Source organism: Dromaius novaehollandiae, chromosome 19, assembly GCF_036370855.1.
Source record: "Dromaius novaehollandiae isolate bDroNov1 chromosome 19, bDroNov1.hap1, whole genome shotgun sequence".
In the NCBI taxonomy this organism is placed as follows: Eukaryota; Metazoa; Chordata; class Aves; order Casuariiformes; family Dromaiidae; genus Dromaius; species Dromaius novaehollandiae.
The window spans coordinates 1,889,442-1,906,590 of record NC_088116.1 but is presented as its reverse complement, the minus strand read 5'-3'; the positions used below and the strand labels follow the sequence as shown (position 1 = coordinate 1,906,590).

The 17,149-nt window shown below is 38.6% G+C and overlaps 2 protein-coding genes across 5 annotated transcripts in view; one reads left to right on the top strand and one right to left on the bottom strand.

Annotated features, from left to right (window-relative positions):
- Positions 1–17,149, bottom strand: part of NF1 (neurofibromin 1) — a 179,053-nt gene that overhangs the window by 41,608 nt on the left and 120,296 nt on the right. For all 3 annotated transcript variants that reach the window (XM_064523066.1, XM_026106924.2, XM_026106931.2), the window contains 2 exons: positions 16,718–16,864; positions 16,280–16,390 (listed from right to left, as the gene is read on the bottom strand). In XM_064523066.1, the coding sequence (XP_064379136.1) occupies positions 16,280–16,390; positions 16,718–16,864 (258 nt within the window). The remainder of the gene's footprint in view (positions 1–16,279; positions 16,391–16,717; positions 16,865–17,149) is intronic.
- On the top strand, positions 1,894–5,780 carry OMG (oligodendrocyte myelin glycoprotein). Of its 2 annotated transcripts, XM_026106965.2 has the most exons (3): positions 1,894–2,089; positions 2,821–4,092; positions 5,499–5,780. In XM_026106965.2, the coding sequence occupies exons 2-3, from the start codon at positions 2,827–2,829 to the stop codon at positions 5,505–5,507; spliced, it is 1,275 nt and encodes a 424-aa protein (XP_025962750.1). In that variant the 5' UTR covers positions 1,894–2,089; positions 2,821–2,826; the 3' UTR covers positions 5,508–5,780. The 2 variants fall into 2 exon arrangements, with proteins under 2 accessions (XP_025962750.1, XP_025962741.1); XM_026106956.2 differs by having other exon boundaries at positions 2,821–5,780.

Genomic DNA, 17,149 nt, shown 5'->3' with positions numbered 1-17,149 from the left:
TTTCGAAATACAGCAGGGATGGAGCCCACGGCCCCTCGTGATGCCTAGGGATTCCTGATTTTAGAGACTACAGAAAACAGTATAAGCACCTGCATATGCCTGTATATACATATACATATGTGTATATAAATATATATACACACACACAGACACGCTCAAGAAGCAGAGTACAGCTTCAGAGGTACTCAGAGCTTCTAAAATTGTTTGTTCTACTAGACTCTATAATTGAATGCAATAAATTCATTTTTTCAGAATGTCTTTTACAAGTCGATTTTAATAAAGCTTTCTAATTCAAAGCTGTATTGGTCACCTGTATACTTAAAGCACAACTGAATATTTGCTTAGGTCCAAAGCTTCAAATTAAAAACAAAATGTATGTGTCTTGGCACGCATACATGTTGTCCATCATTCAGATAAAGGTCTATTTTCTGCGTATGACTGGATAATGACTTGGTAACAATGGATTGCAAGTATTTAAAGCAAATCCCCATAACAGCTATCAGTTCTTCTTTATTAATAGCAATCAGATTTCCTTTACTGCCAAAAAAATACCACTGCCAAAATCTCCAGTCACTTCATACTATTTTTTGGTAATGCAGAGAATAGTGCAAGTAAAAAGGTAATAAAAATAGTGGATGCTCAAAAGCTGAAGTGGCTCCAAACATACAAAGAACAAGTATAAAAAGGCTTTCTTTTACCTAGATACTTTGATTTTTGTGGACAAAATACAAGCAGTTTATGGAACACCCAGGCACATGAGTGTCAGAACTAGCTATGCGCATTTACTAACTTCTTCCTCTGAAGCAGTACTTTCAGAATGCACTCAATCTTACTAATATGAACTTTAAATTGATGTTGCCTAGACACTAGATTCCTTTTAACTCAAGCTATCTGACTACGGTTTTTACAGGTTCCTGTCTTGGCCCTGAGTATAAGTGAAGCTCAGTATCCTGCCTAAAATCATGCATTTTGGTAAGATAACTTTTTGGGTAGTTGGAGAATAGTTTCAGAGGTAAATTAAAAACAAAACATTTTACCAGTATTTGAATGTTTAGACTCATAGCAAGAAGCTGCTAGATGCCAAAGCTAGCTTTCCATGACATCTCTGCAAAACAGCAAAGGGCTTGTAATTCTGAACTCTTTGGGGCAGGGAATATACTGTGAATGCTGCACAGAGCACTTGTTTGCACATATAACAGCAATAAACTTCAAAGTCTTTAAATTACCACTGAAAATTAAAGTCATAAGCTGTGCATATGCACTGTATGCTGCTGTGCATACAATGGGCATAGGGAAAGATCGTTACAATTTCTTATCATTCATAAGACATATGAAAGCGTGTACCTGAAAAAACGCATTTCTTTTTAAGGCTTGTGACATTATACCACATTCATATTAACAGCATTATAAACCATACCCACCCTTACCATATTGCATGGAGAAATTCAGATAAAGATTTCCTATAGAAACCTGTAAAATCCTACAAGCTGAGCTGTATTTTATCTGACAATATAGTGACAGCCTGATCTGAGGAGTAGAAAACTGAACATTTTAAAATTATAAAAAGATACTCTGGTAGTGTAGATTAAGAAGATTCAGGAGAGGAAGCCTAAATTAATATTAACCATTATCACAAGAGCATAGGTTAAATGAAAGTAAAAAACACCCACAACTTATAGGATTTTTTAAAAAGGATCATTTAAAGGGAAGCATAGGTTAAGCTCAAATAGCCTACAGAAATTCCCCTCGACACTCTTTGCACAGGCAAACTTGCATGCTATATTTTGATGCAGTAACGTATCTATAAAAATGTGCAGAGAAGTTAACTAATTCAAATTACAAAATCCAACTATTTTATTGAATATGCACGCCTTGCCATAAATTTGAGTCAGCACCAACGACAGCTCTGCAGTCCTTCGATGTAGTGCAGATCAGGTGGTTGCAGAGCCCCAGCTAGCAGCAATACGATGCAGCTGAAGAGGCAAGCACAATCCACAGACAGCAACTGTAGCTACTCTCTAGAACAAGACGACCTCTAAGCTCAAATCTTTCATAGAAATGATGTACTGATATTGCAGAAGAGACTACGGTAAGTTTATGTTTTTGTTTTTAATCACAAAAACCTACTACAAAACCAGAGACAGTAGTAAGATCGAAATTATTAGTTGATGACAGATGCTTGCACCAGAAATTTGCTGCAGTGTCAGAGATTTCTTACTAACATTAATTCAGCTTTCAAACATGTGTTACCAGCTTTGAGAATGTAATTAACACTATAATAAGACAAAATAATAACGTGTATGTTGGCATGAGAATGGAATTTAGGTTTCAAAATTCTTCATAATTTAAGATGTATTTTAACCAATTCTATATAAGCAAATAGCATGCATGTATGGGGGGGACTGCTACATTACTGCAGAGATTTGTAAAGCAGATCCAGTTGACAGCCATTTTTTCATCGGTATAAAAGAACACATTATTCCAAATATAATATAGGCTTGAAATCACTAAAAACAAGAAGCAGACATTGTATAACATTTGGAAGAGACTTGCATTTTCGGAAGAAAGCCCTCATTTGAGCTTGAGGGGGAACGGGAGATGAAAAAACAAGTCTCATTCTGCCAGACAACATGACAGTCTATGAAGGGATGCTTTGTAAAGTCTCTCTTGAACAATTATAAAAAGGACTGTGCCACAAAGGGGTTTATTGATATTTTAACTTAATTTCTCCTGCAAGTAGTCAGAGCAAAGACAACCCTTAAAAATAAATAAAATATTATACGGATTTAAAGGGTGTGATTTTGGTATATTTATTTTCAGGCAACAATGGAACACCAGATACTGAAAACATCTACCTGCCTGCTGGCCCTTCTGTTTTTCATACCCATTGCTCTGGGTATCTGTCCTTCTAACTGTACATGCTCAGGAAACGACAGGAATGTGGACTGTTCAGGCAGAAACTTAACTATACTGCCACACGGACTTCAGGACAACATTACATATTTAAATCTGTCCTTTAACCAGTTTATAGATCTTGATCATCAGCTGACCAGATTTACCAATTTGAGGACCCTCGATATTTCAAATAATTGGCTCAAGAACGTTCCTGCTCATCTGCCCAAGTCACTATGGGAATTATATGCCATAAATAACAATATCAAAGTTCTCCAGAAACTTGACACAGCTTACCAGTGGAATCTCAAAGTGCTCGATGTTTCCCGGAACATGGTGGAAAGAGCCGTTCTGATCAACAACACACTGAGCAGTCTCAAGTTTCTCAACCTCAGCAGCAACAAACTTTGGACAGTTCCAACCAACATGCCCTACAACATAGAGACGGTGGATCTATCCAGTAACTTCTTGTCACAGATACTTCCAGGAACGCTGGTGAGACTACAGCACCTTACCAGCCTTTACCTGCACAACAACAAGTTCACGTACATTCCCGACAAAGCTTTTGACCAACTCTTTCAGCTGCAAGTAGTAACGCTATACAACAACCCCTGGTCCTGCAGCGACAAACAAAATATCCCTTATTTGCTTAAATGGCTGCAGGGCACAGCTGCCAACGTCATAGGGGCTCCCTGCGCTAACGAGACGGTGCTTTGGACGAACGCCACACCAACGTCGGCCGCTCCCACGGTCGCAGAGCCTAACCTCATGATTAAGGGAATGAAGGCAGCAGACAAAACTGCTTCTCCGACGGCAACCGAACCAAGCAAAATGACAAAAACGCGTAAACAATTCAAAGCTAAGGAAGTTACTTTAACTGCTACCTTAAGCCAAACTGTACTGTTTACAAGCACAGACCGACCACTGCTCCTCTATCCAGAAGATCTGACCAGCGGGAAAGTGAGCTCGCACGAAGCAGCAGCCACGCGCACCATCTACATCAAAGATTCGACCGAGGTGAACTCGAGCACGGCTCGTCCGACGGGGTCATCCACTACTCCCCTGACGCTGAGCATTACCAGTGGCATGCCTACAAACTACTCCAAAATGCCTCAGAGCACAACTGCTACCTTAAGGAACGAGGAATCCACTACAAATATATTGAATACTCATGTGCCCTCCAAAGCAAGTACCTGTGAGGTATATCTGTTTTATGTTACAATGCTTAATGCAGTGGTGATGTTTATTGGCTAAGGGCTTGCAGTCTCGTGAAGTTTATTCCTGTGATACATAGCCGGAGTAAAGACACCCAGGTCAAATAATGAATCAAAATACAAGAAATTCAAAGTTCTGACTCTGATCTAAGGAGAATAACAGTTCTTAAAGAAGTGCACACTAATGTCTTGATACTAAGCTGCTACTTATTTTAATACGTCTTAATCAAGTAAAACTAACCTATGATTTTGTTTTTAAAAATGTGCTTATTTTGTATTTAAATTTTTAATTTTACTTGCACAGAATAAAACATCAGAATTTTAAGTACTGACTTTATGTATGGTTTTGTCATTAAACATCTGGAGAAAACAGAAGGCCTGTATCATATCTGCATTGTTTTGCTTGACTTGCCAACCAGCAATTCTTGTAATATAGTAGTACAGATCCTTCGTAAGTTATGATGACATGCAAAAGGAAGGGGAAAAAAATAAAAAAAATGAACCTAACTGTTTCACTAACCAGAAGTTATTCCTGGGAAAATGGCTAGCATGTATATCTATGTTTGCTTCATACATACTAGGTATTTTAAATATGAAGAACAACAGTTTTGAATTTAGAAATTAAATATGACAATGCCATGGTGTCCACTAGGAGGGGACAGGCAGAAGACAACACGGTCTAACTTTGGCATGGGGAAGTGGTAGGGGCTGACTTCTCTTTTTGCTCTGTCTTGACTTGGAGGCTGCAGGCAAGTTATTTCTCGCTCTCCATACTTCAAAAAAAGATAAAAGTAGAGAAAAACACAAGATGTTCAATGCCATGACACTCTTGGACAACACAGAGCTTATCTACACAAATTAATGAAATGAAGCACTTAAATTTATTTCAAGTTACATCCAAAAAATCTGAAATAACTGTTATTTCATTATGCTTAACAGAATACCACAACTTGGCCAGAATGTATCAAACTACTACTTTTTGAACAGCAAAATGAAATATCAGCCAATTTGTAATGCAAATTACGTAACATAAGTCAATTATGTAATTAGCTGACAAGCTAACTGTCATTTAAACAATCCTTGAACTGGCCTTGTGACTTAAATTAACGCAATCCATGGCATTGAACATGCCCAAATCATTGTCTTATAAGGATGAGCATGAATGCTATTTTCCTTGATATCTGCACCATCAATGAGTAGAAATAGTTGCACGCATGGTTCTGTCCACTCTAGCACAATAATCTAAATTACGTGGCAAAGGTACTTGATATACTACAGGTAAAGTTTTGCAAACAGCATGAAATGAAAATTGAAGAACAAGTTCATTGAAAAAATTAAGAATTATTCACTTAATATTACAAACCTTTATTAAACGTTTTCCATTCATTTCAGGCCATTTAATTTCCAGTTGTTGTAGCATGAAGGTGCTACAAAACCCAGGAAACCTCACTACTGAGACTGGAGTCCTCTACCTATTTCTCCCAGGTGTCAATGAGGGCTGTCGACCATTTACAACCACTGGTATCAGAGAAATCACAACTTTCCAATTGTGAACAATATTTCTATAACCAGAAATGTATTTTAATTTCTAACAGGAAAGTAAATGTTACACAATGAATTTGTACAGTTATTTCATTGGCATTTAAGTAAAAATAAAGTTAAGTTTGTATTGAACCGAATTAGTAGTAGTGCTTCATTTCAAATATGCCTAGCTACTGTATACTCTTGGGGAGAGGTAACATCACTGAATAGATACTGTTTTAACATACAAACCTATCTTAAACAGGTATTTGGCTAATCTTCATATCTTATGGGAAAATTTATTGCATAATCAAATTATATTACCTTGATACTCAATTTTTCTCTAATGTTGTTTATTAATAAACTGATGAGACCATGGTAACACAGAACAATCTACCCTTCCTACCCTTTAGGACTTGCAAACACCTAAAGCATATGCCTATCCACCACAAAAAAGGTAGCGCTCTTGTGCTCGCTCCCTAAAAATAAAATAAAATAAAATGGCACTTTAGGTAGACAAGTACTAGTTATGCAAGTCAAAGTTTAGACAACCTAGACCATAAGCAACGTATACATGGTACCTTCACTGGCCTGTGGAAGTGCCTCATTATAGAAAGGGGCTACCTGCTGTCTGAAAAATGTCCACTTGCACAGCTCCCGTCTATTTTCCCAGGTTAAGCAATCTGGCACGAACTGCTAAATTCCACAAACTAGAATCAGTACTAAAAAAATGCCACTGCCTGCTTGGATCTCTCTGGACAGTCAGTGTATTTGCTAAACATTAACTCATTATAAAACAGTACCAACCTACTCATCATTTTCAGAATTAGGTATTTCCTAGAATTATCTCACTCATACGGTTTTATCCTACACAGTTCAGAGCAGCTTAGTTGCAAGGTAAGACAGAGATGACTAAATGAGGTGCTAGGACTAAAGCACCTTGAGTGAATTATATTACATCGAGGGAATGATGTGAAATACTACATGTACCCTTGCTGAACAATTCAGTACACGATGCCAAATCCTACTGGATGCAAAAAAGACCCTTCATGGAATCACCTCCACACGCTCTGAGAACGCTTCCCTTAAAATGACACTATTCGGAGAACAGTGATGCTAGCCACAAAAAATTCTGTCTTCAGAAGTTGTTCAGGACAAATTGCAGCTTCCCATACTGGACGACTTGCCACCTGGACTTCAAAGTCTTAAGTGTGCTGATAAAAACCTGGAGGTGGAAACGGGTTTCTGGGGTTTTCCAAACACACATACGTGATATATTGTGAGTATATGCTCACAATCATGGCATGGTGGAAGCTGCAGGGCGTCACAGCCACACTGCTCTCAGGAAAGCAGGTTTCCTTGTATTTAGGTTTCCTTGTATTTTTCTTGCATAACAATGAGTTGATAACCGAGTAGCGAGTAGGCAGGCAAATGTAGGAGTCATGTACTATAGTTGCTTGGCAACAGTGCAGCCAAATTGAAATAAAAGTGATAGGCATGGAGGCGAACGCTACAGAATCAGTTCGTCTAAAACAAACATGCTGGTAAAAAGATTTATCCTCAGAGAAATTCTTTTTTCCAAAATACCTACATAACACTTCAGGATGACTTTTTTTTTTTTAAATGGTGCTAACTTGCATATCTTAATTGCTTGCCCCAAAAAGGTATAGCATAGCTCGTAATAGAAATATGTTTGTTTTTGAAACGTTATAATTGCCGCAGGGATAGTTGTGGCCTGAAGCAATAACTCAGAGGTCTGAATTCCCATGTTTCCTATTAATTTGTTTGGGATATTAGCTTTAAAACTTAATGGCAGTACTTCAAGGTCAATATATATAGACTTATTGAGCATCTTCATAAGAGAGCAAGGATTAAGGAAGGAAGAATACTGGCTTTGAAAGTCAGGTTGTTGCCCAGGAAACAAAATGCAGAGAGAAATGACAGAGGAGATTAAATTTCACAACACGAGGAGGATATAAACTGATCCAGATACATCAGGAAAGTGACTCAACGATGCCCTAGCAACTAGATCTCAAACTAAAAAAAAAAGACGCACACACACCCAGCCTGCTGCAAGCCCTCAAACATACTGGCAGCTCCAACCTAAGCAGTCTTTTCACATTCCACAGCTTAACAAAAAGCATATCTGGCTCTGAACCACAAGACCCCAAATAAGCACCACTCTGGCATGCTCCATCTAGTACAAAAGATGTCAGAATATCCTTCCAGAAAACAGGCCAACCTGCTGGCTTTGAGAAAGCAGCCTCATGGAAGAAAGCCGAAGAATTACATAATTACTGCAGAGAAATTACCTAGCAAAAGAGAGGTAAAGGGAACTAATATTTGAACTAGTAACAAGGCTTATGTCAAAATGCAACTCTGTTTTAGTTAAGCATCCTGTATCTGGATAAAATACAGAGAAATCGGTCCCTTGCCCCCAACTCCATGGAAAGGAGGAGCACGTATCTGACTTTGAGGAGCTGAGGTTTGTGTTCATCCAAAATCCTTGGCACATAGTTTATAAGGTTATTCTATTTAAGGCAACTTTTCAGATTAAGTTGCCAGGTAACTTGGTCAATGACTAAAACTATAGTTTTTACATAGAGTTCAGCATCGCAACACTATGGAAAATATTTCCATCCCTGTAAGACTCAAGAACTGTCTAGCACCATAGGAGATCAGAGGTGGTTTTGGAGCTCATTCTTGTTTATAGTCCTTTTCTTACTCCAAGGGACACTTCCACAGTGGACAGCTTGCCGACTTTCAAACCCTCCCACTGGGGCAGCGGGGGGAACGGGACACAGGGATGACAAAGCAGCATTAGGAAAACAGCACAGCAAACTTTCACAAACACCTGTCCCCAAATTCTTTCAGGTGGCCAGTTACAAAGGATCCTTTTGCGCTGCTAACTGATGCTCAAGCTTTCTTATTCTTTTTCAGTCATCCACTCCTTTCTGCTGAATTCAACAATTTTTAAGTGTCAGTTACTAAATAAGAGGTCACAGCTATCCATACTACTTCCCCAAGGAAAACAAGTAGAAACGCAGTTATACATAGAATAGCTGTTTTAAATTTTTATAGTGACATAAAGGGAATTAAATACATAGTAGTGACATGTGGAATTAAAGAGTTACTATTCTAGGAATTTTATACTGCCTGAACAGCTACTACTTCAACCAAGGAAGTTCAGAAAGATGAAATGAGCTATTTCGGGCAAGTCAGAAGATGAAGAAATATTTGTCTTTACCATTTTCTTCTAAAGTTGTGTTATGTCAGTGTGTGATCAGCTACTAGTAAGCTGGTAATTAAAAAGTATTTGGCAGTACTTTTTATGTAACATTCTCCCCCTTTTTCAACTTAGACATGGAAATTGAAATTTAACTTACAAATATACTTATTGTCTCGATAGGTGAATTCTGCCTGTTGTGGACAAGTTTCAAGGCCAAATTCCAATATACATCCATGACAGAGTAAGACTGACACTACAGTTACAGTCAATAGCTACTGACACCATAAACAAGTTGCATCCTGCTTAACTATATTAGCATTATTCGGGACCATTATTGACTTGCCCAGACCTGTCAAGTTTACTTGAAAACATCTGTGTATTCACAGATGCCTGAGTTGGCAGCTTTGTCCAAGAAACATCACATACCTAAAAGCACAATCAGTATTTAATGATGCTAAGTATTATATACTTTCCCACAAAAGGAAGCAAGCAGAACAAGTTGAATGATCCGCAGAAAAAATGGTGCAAAGATATTGGCCATAAAATCTCATAGTTCTCATCAGCAGCCCTTATACATAGTTATGAAAAGTAAATCCAGCTGTACTTGATGAGATATTCTGCAGGGTTAAGCCTTGTAAGCAATAGCTATAATCACTCTCATGGTCTGGCAACATCAGCTGGTTACCAGGAGGCAAATCACAGGAAGAATTAAGAGCACAAGGTAATTCTCCTGTTTTCTTACCCCAGGTAAAAGTGCAGCTCCTCGTACCCAAGGGAGGAGATTAACTTCAGCACGCGGAGTCATGGCAGCTCCACTGACAAAATGCAGTGCAGAGTACTGATTTACAGCAAAGTTAGAAAGGTAGGTCAATTTTCTCCATTTAAGAAATGCTACTACTTTCCAAAGTCTGTCAGAGAGATCACTGAATAAAAAAACCCAACCCTGAACTTCAAAGCTTCCTGTAGAAAGGTGCAATCTTATTTCAGCGCATTTCCATATATCCTCCAAATTGCGGTCAGCTCTTTTAGCTGACAGCATGCTTGACTCACGACAAGTAGTAAGCAGTACATATACTTTAAAGTGAATGCTACTTAGCCCATTTCAATGACAGATTATATATTTTTGTCAACATATCACCAACTTCATTCTTGGATTTATTACTCTTGGATGTAAACAATCAAGGCCAAGAGTGGTTAATCTATTCCCCAGCTTTTCTTTGGATATCAGCGTTGACTGTGTGAGAACTGCACATTTCTCTAGCTATATATAGACCCAAGAAATATTTATAGGTATCTTACACTGCTATTCTACATCAGCTTTAGGCAGTATCATCTTCAGTAAACAAGAAAATTTTGGACAACTGTTCAAGGCCTCAGCTCTTTTTGCCTTCTTTTTATGTATTCTGCTGCACAGAACTGGAGATGTGCACCTCATGGTGCTGAAGGGGCAGGGTTATTACACACACCATGCCTCTCCAGATGCCTGCAAAACACGCACTAATACTTGCTTTGCTTTTACTCACCAATATTCTAACAGTGTACTTAAAATATTCCTGCACCTTGGACCAGCTAACAGTAAAATATCAAGGTTTCAAATGCCAAAACAAGTGCAAAATAACTATTATGTTATTTTCATGTATGGCAGATTTATATAAGCAGCTGCAGGTCTCAGCTCCAAGTATTGAAACAGTTTGTAAAATTTATACAACAACATATTTTTGCTAAGATGACTTGCACGTGGACCCAGTATCAAGTCAGAGTCACTATGCCTCTTAATTTCCCAATACAACACTGCTATTAAGCCAGATAGTGTGGATAATTTTACTTTTCTGATTTTAAACAAAAGGTAGGTAAGTGCTCAAGCATATGTCACATACTTTTCTATGAAGTTATTTCCAGAAATTCTTTCTTTACATGTGAAATAACCTTTTCTTACTCTACAAATGAAAGCGAACACATTGCGTGTCAAATCTTCACAGAACACATAAGGATGCCCTGGATCACAGCCAGACAGAGAAGCTCTGGGAAGATGGGTTATCACTATCCTTGGCATTTGCATGCTTGATTTCTTGCCTGAAGAGGACAAGATAATAACATAGGCATTTTATTTTAATTGGCACGAAATAAGACATGGATGTCTGATGGAAAAACTGAACTCGAAGAAAAAGAATGTGATGAGCAAACTGTTTCTTTTTGTGGGAGAGGGGGTGTTTTTTCAGCTTTTTAAAGAGAATTTAAGACAGTATCTTCTCTTTGTGTATATACAGGGGACTTACACCAAAGGTCTCTTTGCTCAAAGGAAAAGAGGCAGAGAAAAATTCTGTAATCCTGCCACAGGCTTCCCCCCGGGACACCTCTTTTCCATCAGTTAGTCCTGCGGGTTCACAAGCTATTAGCCACACACCAAGCAGCAGTGCATGTGTGCCCCTTCACAACGCTCCCCTCCCGCCTGCCCTTCTGCAGAGCTACGGGGAATCGCTCCTCACAGTACCCACACAGGAGCAATGGCAGCTTTTATGTTGAATGCCTTTTGTCTAGAGTACATGAATTTAGTTTAGCACAGATGCTTTAAATAATCCTTTCCCATAAGGCTTCCTAATGCTGTTGTATAACCGGCTTTCAAAGGATAACAATCCAGGTCAGAGCAAAAAACACCAGTTCACCTCTGAAGAGAACCGACTTCTGCAGATCTAGTCAACACCACTTTTCTCATTAAACTCCAACAAAGTCCTTCTGTTGAGTACGTAAAAGATGGCACACTTACCCAAACAGACACTGAAATACCACCATCCCACTCCAAATTAAGCTTTCAAGCATGTTGAGTTCCCTTCAATATCTACCTGAGTCCACTGTGCCTCTCACAAGAGGAGCGGGAGAAGAAACTGCATTTAAACAGGCTCACTCATACTAAAGGCAACAACGCAAGTTTACAATGACAGTTTTAAACATACTTCTATAGAAAGTATATTTAGTTATTAGTTTATTTAGTAATAAACTAGATATATGAATAGCTTTGTTGAGCATTCAACACCACTCTTACAGAAGTTGGGGAGGACCTCCCCCCCACTATATGTTTGCCTTAGAAAAGGGCCAGGTATCTTCCAAACCAGAAGTGTTCCTGAGAGTATATTTCTGTTTTTTTCATTAAAAAAAAAAAAAAAATTCTTGTGATGTATACCTGCATCAGTCTCAGAGAAATCGTTTCCGGAACGCATTACTATTACTTGGAAAGGACTCGGGGAGGAATGGAAACACAGGCGGGAGCGGGGAGAAGGGACTCCAGCTGATCCTCCCCCTTTGAGATAGAAGTCTGACAACTCTTCAAGCGTATGTCATTACAACAGCGAACAAACACAACAACTGGGAGAAAACTTGAGTTTCCAAACATCCATTTTTATTCCTAAATTTTAATAACCAGTCTTTTCTACTGACAGCAGTACAACTAGTTTAGAAGGGGTCTGAATATAATACATCATATATATATTTTTTTAAAATTCTGACATTCAACTGTATAAAATTATGTTGTCTAAAACAGTCAGCATGCTTTTTAAAAAAACATTTATTTAAACTGATACATGCTGTCCATGAACACATATCTTTTTTGGCTATATGTTAAAATTTATATTAAGCCTATGCAGAAATCAACTTTTGCAAAATTCATCATCCAAGGATAGGTAAATTTAAGTGTTCACACACTTGGTTACTCACCTACACAATGCAACATTTAAAAACACATCTTTAGTTAAACTTTTGTAACTGTGTGTGCAGATTTAGTTTCAGGAATCTCTAGGAAAAAATGAAATTAAAAACAAAAGGAGTACTTTAAGACAGACAAACGAATTTCAGTGTCAGCACTACATACACTCTCTCAGTGTCAAACTCTGTATCCCAGTTGAATCTTTAAGGCATGAGCCTACTAGCTAGAGTAAACAGTGTCAAACTTAAGTTTCAAGAAATCTGTTCCTAGTATAGAATTACACTGAACATTCAGGCATCCCAGTAAAGTCATTCCACAAGTCTCACACTGTTCAACATTTTATGAAAACTAATGTTAGATATGCAAATATGTTTCTCTGAACACAAAATTGTTTCAGTTTTGGTTCAACAACTTATCACTGATGTTGCAAAAGAAAATTTCCATAAACTAACCCTCTTTTCAACCATTTTGTTGTCAAATGTGAAAGATACACAAGATAATCTAATTTAATACAAGTTAATAACTGTTAGAAACTCATATGATCACTTAATACTGCAAGGTGAAGCTTCATTTAAGATTTTGTGAAGACCCATTTCAGCCAGGACAACAGGCTCAAAGGTGACTCAAAGACCTTAAAAGAGGTCACAAAAGCATAGCGTTGCTTTTAAAGACACAGAAGCAGGACATAAGGTAAGTGGTCCTACTCATCTGGTTTCCTTCCACTCCATCCAACGAGTCAAGAGTGTTGAAAGTGCAGAAAAGGGATCAAGTCAAATGAAGGCAATTTCCCAAGTTCTTCCCCAGACAAGAGGAGGGGGAAGCTAAAGGTTGATTTGTGTAAGTGTTTTCTCATATAGTTTCTATTTCAGAGCTACAAATCACTGGAAAAAAGTTTATGTAAAGTAGGTAAGAACACAAAATTTATGTAACAGAAGTTTCTTCATGCTACTTAGTCACTGTTCCTTTGACTGGCATGGGCTTATGCATTCTTTCAGTGCAGAAATGACACGAAGCACAAGCCTTTCGCTTTCACTGCTACAAAAGCTCTAATTTCCAAATGGTAACAGCTACATTATGCTTTCATTTTTCTTCCACCTCTGAATTTCATTATGTCTGAAGTCTCCCTAGAAGTGATTTAAGAGTTCGAGAACTTTCATAGCTACAAATTTAATAGAATTTAAGCATTTCTTCCTTACCTTACCTGCTTGACAGCAAGGGGTTTTGGTTGTTCCCCCCTCCCCCCCCCCCCTTTTTTGAAAAAGCACAAAAAACCCCGTCTGGCATGACTACAAAATCCCAGAAGGAAGAAACAGTTTGGAGTTTATTTTACCCTCCACAATAATATTGAACAGAAGTTCATTTTGTTTGTCGCTGTGAAAATCAAAAACATAATACAAGAAACATGAACAGATATACTCATTTGTTGAATTTCTAATTGCATCACGCTTAGGAATCCGTATTTAAGCAGCAGAACTCAACTATAAATTTAGAGGTTATATTCGGAAAGGTTCTTCAAAGCTTGTTGTCTATTTTGGCCTTCAACCTGAATTTGGAATAAGGTACAGTTATTATCCAGTGGTAAAACACTAAATAAGTTTTCCAGTTCTTCAAGTTGCTGTCTATTTGAAAATGAGTATTTCTGAGGGGGGATATGGTAAAAGTCATACGGTATAACAGAGCACAAATTTTCTAGGAAAGTAAGTTTGCAACTCAATCTACAACACAGAGTAAAAAAGCACAACTGATGAAAAATTATAAGAATAAAAAAGTAGGGATTTAAAATTTTATTTAATTGAATAAAAAAAATCTTAAATTCACATTAGATAAGATTTCCTTTAGGAATAAGTAAATTCCAGTAAGGCCTTGTTAGCAAGCATCTGTTGACGAATTAAGTAAATCGTTCAACACAAACGGAAGATGCTGCTGGAGAAGCGGTGTGCTCTGCCCGTTCTCCAGTTCTTACGTGAACCCAGAGGGACCGCAGAAAGTTCACCACTGACGACACCTCCTCAGCTCACAACAACGCTTTACACTGGAAGGGGCACCACCGATGAAACTGCCACCCCCGGCCCCCCGGCAGCAGTGCCACCGCCGGGGACAGCTGCACTTGCACCCCCACCAAGAGCTCCCCGCCAGCCCCTCCCCAAGGCGCAGCTCAAACACGAGCCCCCGAGCACAGTCATTCCCAACCATGCCACAGGCAAGCGCACCATCCGCAAGTCTCACAAGCGAGCACCCGGCCGGTGCCAGCAGCAGCCCCACCGGCATCGCAGACACGCGCCCACCAGCAGCAGAAGCCCCAGGAAGAGCCAGAGCCACCACGTGAACTCCACCAGCACGAGCTCAGCTGCTGCCAGCTGCACTAGCAATAGCCCCATCGGCAACAGCAGCGAAAGCAACACCGAGAGCCCCGCTGGCACGAAAAGCATCAGCAAGAATCCCGCCACCACGACGAGCCCCAACGCACCCGCAAGATCTACCAGCACCGATAAATGCCTCGCTGACATGACCCTCACTACCCCAGCCAGTGCCAGTGAGAACTCCCCTGGCCTCAGCACCACCACCACCACCACCACACAACCCCACTGACGCCCAGACCAGCAGTCCCGCTGCCCCCAGCCCACACCTCACCAGCAACACCGCTACCAACAGCAAAAGCACCACCAACAGCACAGAGAAGAGGTACAACAGCTCCGATGTTATCCATCTTTACTGTTCTGCCTTTCATTGCACTTAGCACTTGGTTGTGAGCACAATGACTATTATTAGTATTATTTTTTCTTTTTTTAAGAAGTCTGAGAATGATGTCTAGTACTGAGTGTAATTGTTACAGATACTGTTTTGAATATGCTGTCCTTACTCCATGGATTTCATAGTGCAATTACTTAATAACTAGATTTAAATATCTAGTTTAAATTATATACTTACTGTAATTGCAGCCTTCCTTTATTTCAATCGAATACAAGGTTGGGGTTTTTTTTTTTGTTTTTTTTTTGTTTGTTTTGAACAGAGGTAATTGACTTAGACTGTAATGTGACTAATACTAAACTCTGGGATATTCGTCCCAAATTTTTCAGTACTGCAGCATGTTACTCATTGTCATAATCACTATCTCCCAGAGCAGGGACGACTTAAAGCTTTCAATCTTGCCTAATTGAAAATACATGCAAAACTTGTAGTTCACACTTCAGCATTTGCTTTTCTCATCACTTCAGCGACATTTTCAACACCTCGAACACTTTCAAAACCACAAAACTACTTTCTTAGAACACATTGGTAAAACTGAAGCAATACCACATTACTGACTATGTAAGAAACTTCTAAATATTTGTATTACTCTTGAAAAAGGGATATGGAGATTTCTGAGAAATTTTATCCCACATTTTACTTTGTTCACTTTATACTTCAGAAAGAGACAACAGTAAAGTCACTGATAAAGGGTTAAAATAATGTGACATAGATGTAGTTAACTTATACAGTGAAAAACAATAACATTATTAAAAACTTCAGGTACATTTCTACAGGCACTCAGGTACTACTGGATGGAAAAACTATGGCAGTTCCAATCTAGAAAATATCTCAATTCAAAAATACTCCATCACCAAAATTTAAGAAATAAGCTATTTTCAGATTCTTGTTAAGAAGTTGGTGTCCCTTTCCTAGATACACTTGATACTTTTGATTTTACATGTTTATTTTAGACAGGGGAGGTGAAAGTTTCCTTACCGCCGAGCAATGTAGTAGAAAACAGGATTGCCAGCTTTTGATGTCCCAGCTTGGTAGAAAATATTTAACGTTTTCAGTGCTTTGAACTCCTCTTTTTCATGTACCTGATGCCTAGAAAGCGGTACATTGACATCAACTTTTCACAAGCAACTTGACAAAAAAAGCTTCTTTACTTATATCTTTAGACGAAAGTATTAATAAGCTCACACAATTCTGAACCTTTTTAAACTGTTCAAATTACTGCTTTTTCAGGTTTTCAATTTAACTTTGGATTCACAGATTAAAACCTTCTACTCAAAAATATAAAAGGTATTCATAGAGGCAGCTTTTTAAACTCCCCTTCAAAATGAAAGCTAGAATGATAACTACTTACAATACCTGACATGCTAAAGTCTAAAAACCCACCAGGTATTTTTCCCTCCACAATAATCCTATTACCTTGTCATAAATTCTTCAAATTTGGAACTAGTGAGATTTAAACTGGACCAATGGGTGTCCGCCACAGGTTTATGCTCCGGAGGACCCAGATAGGCAAGAAGAGTGGCCATTTTGTCAAAAGGTCGTCTTCCAACAGCCTTGTGGTCCCTAGAAACAGCAGATTACTTAAAAGACAGGTCTTTCTTCACTCAGCATTATTTATTTTTGTCCAATATCCCTTCTTTATCTTGAACAGGATAAATTTTTAAGAAATTTGTGTCCACTGAAGAAATTAGAAAAATGTGTTACACATGTGACAACTGCTGCAGAAGATAGACATTGGCATACAATTTTACGCTTGCACAAAAGGTTGGCAAGCAAAGAGGGTAACAGTTATGCACATGTCCCAGCAACAGGTTGTCAGTAAGACAAAAAAGCTCCCAAAGGTGAGAT

Excerpts from the sequence above, each read along its gene's own strand:
- OMG (XM_026106956.2), top strand. The coding sequence starts at position 2,827 with ATGGAACACCAGATACTGAAAACATCTACCTGCCTGCTGGCCCTTCTG.